The sequence below is a fragment of the Hylobates moloch genome, unplaced genomic scaffold (assembly GCF_009828535.3).
Source record: "Hylobates moloch isolate HMO894 unplaced genomic scaffold, HMol_V3 SCAFFOLD_6, whole genome shotgun sequence".
NCBI lineage: Eukaryota > Metazoa > Chordata > Mammalia > Primates > Hylobatidae > Hylobates > Hylobates moloch.
Genome location: NW_026652281.1, coordinates 54947697 through 54955363, shown reverse-complemented (window position 1 = coordinate 54955363; position 7667 = coordinate 54947697). Strand labels below are relative to the sequence as shown.

The following is a 7667-nucleotide window of genomic DNA, read 5'->3' as shown; positions in this document are numbered from 1 at the left end:
CACCTGGCTCAACCAGTTACCACTCCTATGTGTACCTTTTTCTCAAACTGTGGACCCAGTGAAGCCCTGCAAGGAGTAAATGACCCTGGGCCAGTCGGGAGCTCAGCATCAAGCAGATCTTGTTCCAGGTCTTGTAATAAACAGACTTGCCCTTTTGTTTGTAATAAAGACTGTGCCTCATACTTCATGTTAGTAATCTTATTCCATTGCTCCCGACTCTGCTCTGATTTGCTGCCTATTAAGCGAGCTAGTTGAGTGGTTTTTCAGTGTGTCCCACAAAAGCATCAGCAACACATGGAAACCTAAAGAAATGCAAATTCTTAGACCCCGCCCCAGACCTAGTGAATCAGAAACTCTGGGGGTACAGTTCAGTAACAGGTGCTTTAACAAGCTGTCCAGGTGTTTTTGATGAATGTTCAAGTTTGACAACTAGTGGGTCAGTTCTTTGGCTTTAATTCCTCTTATTCCCATGTGCCTCTCTGCTCTCTTCCATCCCATCATCAAGTCCTCACCCTAACAGGGCAAACTTCTTTTGGAAAGTAGAGAGGGAGCAGGAGAGATTTTTGTGCCAGATTGAAAATCATGTGACTTTGGGAAGACAGACAAAGGTTGAAAAAGGAAGGGTAGTCTGTTTTGTTGTCCAATAATACACTATGGAAAAATGTAGTAAATGCAACTGTAATAAGTGAAAAAAAAAATTAAGGGAAAGAGATGCTCAAAGCTAGGATGGTACTATCCCTGCCATGGGCATTTTTAGAGGGACACCAATAAAAAATATACTTACTTTTTTGGTGTCTAGACTGTGTTTCTTTCAATTCAACACCGCAGAGATAAATATAGAAACCAAGTTAATATTCAGGTTTTACAAAGAAGCATCCTGCCCAGTTCAGTGTGTTATGGGACAAGAACAGCATGGGACAAGCAAAAACAAATCAGCGACTTCATTTTCTATCCCTCTGCCTCTCTGAGCTATTGTTCACTCAATTATCCCCACTCCTTTATTCATCCTTCAGCCTCCCTTCTCCGTGGTTCCTTCTCCCTCACTATGCAAACCTATGAACATCATCACCATAGGACAAAAAACCAAACACCACATGTTCTCACTCATAGGTGGGAACTGAACAATGAGAACACGTGGACACAGGAAGGGGAACATCACACACCGGGGCCTGTCGTGGGGTTGGGGGATGGGGGAGGGATAGCATTAGGAGATATACCTAATGTAAATGACGAGTTAATGGGTGCAGTACACCAACATGGCACATGTATACATATGTAACAAACCTACACGTTGTGCACATGTACCCTAGAACTTAAAATATAATAAAAATATATATATAATTTTTTTTTAAAAAAAGAGTCTTCTTTAATCATGCAAACACCCCATAGGCACTACCCTAAATGTGCTCTTCTGTTTGCCTACACGTTTCTATAACTTGAAATTCACTTTCAAAATCTCAACTTTGCATATCTGTTTATTCCTTGACCCACTATAACACACAGAAAGTCACAATGGGTCAAGGAATAAAGAGAAGTGCACAGAATTCTAGAATTCTACAGAAAGGAACCTCTATCATGTCCATCAGTGATTCATTTAGAATATCTAATAGCTGGGGATGTGGCGCGCCGCGCGGAGAACAGAGCTTTAGCCCGCAGAACTCCCATATTTATGCCACCCGCCTCATCCAAATGAGATTCTACCTGGGGAACCGGGCCCAGCAGCACGGGGCAGTGGAGTGGTAGTGAAGAAGCTGTGCGAGCTGCAGCCCGGGGAGAAGTGCTGTGTGGTGGGCACTTTGTTCAAGTCCATGCCGCTGCAGCCCTCCATCCTGCGGGAGATCAGCGAGGAGCACAACCTGCTCCCTCAGCCTCCTCGGAGCAAATACATCCACCCAGATGACGTGCTGGTCTTGGAAGATGAACTGCAGCTTATCAAACTAAAAGGCACCATTGACGTGTCAAAGTTGGTTACAGGGACCATCCTGGCCGTGTTTGGCTCCGTGAGGGACGAAGGGAAGTTTCTGGTGGAAGACCACTGCTTTGCTGACCTCGCTCCCCAGAAGCCCGCACCCCTGCTTGACACAGATAGGTTCCTGCTGCTGGTGTCTGGCCTGGGCCTGGGTGGAGGTGGAGGCGAGAGCCTGCTGGGCACCCAGCTGCTGGTGGACGTGGTGACGGGGCAGCTTGGGGACGAAGGGGAGCAGTACAGCGCCACCCACGTCTCCCGGGTCATCCTTGAAGGCAACCTCCTCCGCCACAGCACCCAGAGCAGAGATTCTATCAATAAGGCCTAGTACCTCACAAGAAAACCCAGGCAGCCAGCGTGGAGGCCGTGGAGATGCTGGATGAGATCCTCCTGCAGCTGAGCACCTCAGTGCCTGTGGACGTGACGCCAGGCGAGGTTGATCCCACCAACTACACACTCCACCAGCAGCCCCTCCACCCCTGCATGTTCCCGCTGGCCACTGCCTACTCCACGCTCCAGCTAGTCATCAAACCCTACCAGGCCACCATTGATGGAGTCAGACTCCTGGGGACATTGGGACAGAACGTGATGACATTTTCCGATACAGCAGCATGGAGGATCACTTGGAGATCCTGGAGTGGACCCTGTGGGTCCGTCACATCAGTCCCACAACCCTTGACACCCTAGGTTGTTACCCCTTCTTGCAAAACCGACCCATTCTTCTTCCCAGAGTGCCCGCATGTCTACTTTTGTGGCAGCACCCCCAGCTTTGGCTGTTGGTGACCGTCCCTGACTTAAGTGCTGTGCAGACCGCCTGCCTCGTGAACCTGCCCAGCCTGGTCTGCCAGCCCATCAGCTTCTCGGGCTTCGGGGCAGAGGAGGATGACCTGGGAGGCCTGGGCCTGGGCCTCTGACTCAAAAAGGTGGTTTTGACCAGAGAGGCCCAGATGGAGGGTGTTCATTCCCTGCAGTGTCGGCGTTGTAAATAAAGCCTGAGCACTTGCTGATGCAGAAAAAAAAAAAAAAAAAAAAAAGAATATCCAATAGTTTTAGCTTTTACCTTACTTGATCTCTCTGGAGTCTAATATTGTCGCTAAATCCTTCACTGAAACACTGTCCTTTCATGGTTTCTAACATGAAACTCTTTTTTATCTTCCTCTCTCTCTATGGCTATTGCTCTCCAGCATCCTTTTAAGCTCATCATCTCCTATCCTCCTTTTAAGTTCTGAAGTTTCTCCAAATTCTATCCTTATCTCTCTTTCCTTCTTATCCTACATACACTTATCAAGCAGTGTTATCATCTACCACCAGCTCTCTTCTACCTCCCCAACCTAAATTGATCATAGCACTATTCTGATCTTCAGACTCTTAACTCTAATTTCTCAGATTATATTCATCTGAAAATGCCAAAGGATATTGAATCATCATCTTCCTTTCCAAACTGTATTTGGTCTACATGTTCTGTCTCCCATCCATTGCAAAACCTGAAGCCTGGCATTTATTTATATTTATTCTATAAGTATTTTTCTCCTTTAACCTTATATCAAATCAGTGAATAAAATATTTTATTCTCTCCATCTTCACTGCTTCTGCCAGTCATGGTGTACATTATTTCTTGCCTGAATTACTGCAGTCGTCTCATATCTTATGTGTCCCGTTCACACTGTTGGAAGTGATATTGTTATATTAAATGAGAGCAAATCTAACTGCATAAATTTCTCAATAGTTTCCCATCAAAGACACTATAGAATCCACTATCTCTTAAGTGCATTCAAATTTCCTCATAAATTGGTATATTCATACCAAACCAAGCTGGCTTTCACCTACCTTCACCCCATTTTTGATTTTTCCATTATACTTCTGATTCTCTGAACATACATGTGTTTTTGTTTTTTGAGTTTTGGTTTTGAGACAAGGTCTTGCTCTGTCACCAAGGCGGGAGCACAATAGTGCAATCATAGCTCACTGCAGAGTTGACCTCCTGGGCTCAAGCAATCCTCTTACCTCAGCCTCCTGAGTGTCTGGGATTACAGGTACACACCACCATGCTCAGCTAATTTTTAAATTTTTTTTGTAGAGATGGGGTCTCATTATGTCACCTAAGCTGGTCTTGAACACTGGTCTCAAGCAATCCCCCTTTCTCAGCGTCCTAAAGCATTGGAATTACAGGCATGAGCCACTGACCCAGCATCCATGCACAATCTTTTTTTAAGACGAAGTCTTGCTCTGTCGCCCAGGCTGGAGTGCAGTGGCGTGATCTCGGCTCACTGCAAGCTCCGCCTCCTAGGTTCAAGCAATTCTCCTGCCTCAGCCTCCTGAGTAGCTGGTATTACAGGCAGGCACCACCACACTCTGCTAATTTTTGTATTTTCAGTAGAGACGGGGTTTCACCATGTTGGTCAGGCTGATCTCGAACTCCTGACCTCATGATCCGCCCGCCTTGGCCTCCCAAAGTGCTGGGATTACAGGCATGAGCCACCGCGCCCAGCCCACAATCTTATTTTATAATCATCTTCTTGTGTCTTTCTCCCCAAGCAAGTTCTTTATATCTGGGACTATATCTTCAATTTTGTACCCACAGCATCCACCACATGTAGACATTTCTGGCATGCAGAAGATGGTCAATAAATGACTGTTCAGTGGGTAAGTAATTGAATCAATGCCATTCACTCAGTTTAAGATTCCCCACTCCCACTTGCACATGTAGAAAACACCTTCTCATTCTCAATGCTCCACTGAAAGTTTACTCTGTGAAGAAATTTCTCTGGTTTCCGCAGGCCAAATTCGGGATTCCTTCCCTGTGATCTTTATATACATCTCAGTTGTAGAAGTTACCACATTTTATTGAAATGATTGTGTATTTGACTCTTTGAGTAACCTAATTAATACAGCTGGGCAAAAAAGAAGATAAATTTAGAGCATCTAAGAAAATAAAGAAAAATTCTCTAAACTACATCTTACTAGTTTACTAGTTCCCAGTGGAGAAAAATTAAATTAATCTTAAATATTCAGAATACACGCACACACACACACATTCTTGTGTAGAGTCTATTTTATTCAATTAAGGTTTTCATCTTTCTTTACAATTGTGCAATTTTATAGCCCTTTCAAATATTGTTTCAGTTAGATATCTGAGCTAGGTGGACACAAATGACGATGGAAATCAAGGTTTTGATGCCCAAGGTGGCAAGAAAATGAAAAGATAATCCTAAAGAATTGACTGCTCGGCTCTTAATCCTGGCTACATATGTTACAAGTTACACAAGCACAGCTGCTTCTCTATATTTGTTTCCAATGAGCGGCTGTAAAGGGAAATAAAACTACAACAACCTACCTCTCCAACTCCTATTTCGACTTCCATCTCCTTATGGGAAGGGATAGAAAAAGCATTATAGAAAATAAGGTTTGGACATATTATTATTCACTAGTAGAAAAGACTCTGTAACTTTATTCCACTATTCCACTTTTTATTTAAAACAGCGCCTAACATGCTTTCTTTTACTTAGTAAGTGATATAAGTGTTTATAAAGTGAACAAATTCAATCATTTAATATGCTAACTGCATATTAGTAATTGAGTGATAAAAAGTACTTTCCTCCATTACCTCATTACTCTTGCTACTAGCACTCTGAAAATACGAGCATACCATACAGGTGGCTAACTACAAAGTGCTAAGAGGGACATGTTGAAAACTTCTTACCAAACTAGGAAGAACATGCAATACATATCATATCACATACAGATTGGTGTAGTCATGGCTGCTACTACATTATCCCATCTGCTGTAATGCCTGTCTACCCTAAAGGAGCTTACAATTTAGATTAGAAGCAACTATGTGGGGCTGTAATACAAGATAGAAGGAGAAAGAAATCATCTCAATAGCTCAGCCAGGGGGTCAGAGAAGACTTCATGGCATCACAGTCAGACTACGAGAATGAACAGGCTTTCCTTATGTGGGGAAGGAAGTGAGTGAGAATAAAGTGGGCACTGGGCAGTCCAGGGGGAGTCAGTTGCCTAAGCACATGCACAGAGGCTGGATTTCCTAATCTCTGGCTAAAGGAAAATCCTGGCTCCTTTCTGGTCCTTTGTTCACTGACCAGAGTATTAAAAAAGAAATCTTAATTTCACTTAGTTACTTGTGCATAGGCCCCAGATGATTAAGAATTGAAAATATGTGTAGTCCCAGCTACTTGGGAGGCTGACGTGGGAGAATGGCGTGAACCCGGGAGGCAGAGCTTGCACTGAGCCAAGATGGCGCCACTGCACACTCTAGCCTGGGCGACAGAGCGAGACTCCGGCTCAAAAAAAAAAAAAAAAAAAAAAAGAATTGAAAATATGGAGAGGAGAGGAGAAGAGAGAAGAGGGGAAGCTTGAGTGAAAAACAGGAAAAGCTACAAAGTGCAGGACGGGAAACCAAAGCCTCAAGACTTTGTTTCCACTCTGATACTCACCAGTCATGTGTCATGAGGACCTTAGCACTTCTAAGCCTCAGTTTCCTAAACTCTGCAATGAGGCAACTAGATCAGAGGAGTCGCGAAGGTCTCTTCCAACTCTAAACATCCACAACAGACTAATTACCTGAGTTCTCTGCCTCTCCTTGTCTATTATTCATTAACATCTCCATGGGAGCAATAAAAGGAAGTGAAATTTAAACCAGCCAATTTTGCTGCTTAGCAGCTCTGGGAAAAGACTTGACAGACCGAGAAGCTGACAGCTATCTGTTGACTTCAATCATCAACACAGTCCCTGCCCACCATTACACAACAGAGAGTCCAGATTTTACTTTATTTTTCTGTTGAAGTTTCTTTTTTAATATCTATAAAATTATTTTTATAATCCCCTTTTCATAGGTCCACAGAGTCCTAGAGGCCATCATATAACATTTGAATATTAAATACCAGGTATTATATGACTTGCTAGAATGATCTCAGTCAGTTTCAAATTCACATTCTGCTCACACAAATCAAATGTTGTTACCCATCCAAGCTATTTGGCTGCTAAAATGGACAAGTGGCACTGTTCATAACATGAGGGTCACAGATAATAACCATACTCTCTTGACTTTCAATAATTATACCAACAACCAATATTCATGTCTCATTTATGAGCCAGGCACTGTGCTAAATGCCTTATATGCTGTCTTAGTCCGTTTTGTGCTGCTATAACTGAATACATGGGACTCGGTAATTTATAAAGAACAGAGATTTACTTCTCACAGCTCTGGAGACCTGGAAGTCCAGGATCAGGGCACCAACATTTTGCAAGGCCCTTCTCACCATATCATCACATAACGGAATGTGGAAAGGCAAGGAGGGAGCAAGCGGGGGCCAAACTTGCCCTTTATAATGGCATTAATTCCATCTATGAGGGTAAAGCCCTCATGGCCTAATCATCTCTTAAAGGTCCTACCTCTTAGTATTGTCACAATGCCAATTACATTTCAACATGAGTTTTGGAAAGGACAAATATTCAAACCATAGCATATGCTAAGGATTCTTTATTATTATCCCGAAAACACTGAAAAGGAAGCTCCATGTGGACAGGGAGTTCTGTTTGTTTTGTTCCACACTGATTCCCTCAGGATCTAAGAGCAGTGCTCTGCGCTATTTATATGCTCAAATTCCAGTAGTTTGTCTCCAGAGCTCACCCTATTTACCACCATATTGTGGGTCATAACTGATACACTAGTGCGCTACCCTCT

The 7667-nt window shown here is 43.4% G+C and overlaps 1 protein-coding gene across 1 annotated transcript; it reads left to right on the top strand.

Moving 5' to 3' along the window:
• The first annotated feature begins 1512 nt into the window (after positions 1-1512).
• On the top strand, positions 1513-3455 carry LOC116470546 (DNA polymerase delta subunit 2). Its single transcript, XM_032156018.3, is given in 6 exon segments — positions 1513-1723; positions 1726-2298; positions 2301-2552; positions 2555-2661; positions 2663-2738; positions 2741-3455. Coding segments are annotated over 6 exon segments (1359 nt in total). The 3' UTR covers positions 2881-3455.
• The last annotated feature ends 4212 nt before the right edge of the window (positions 3456-7667 follow it).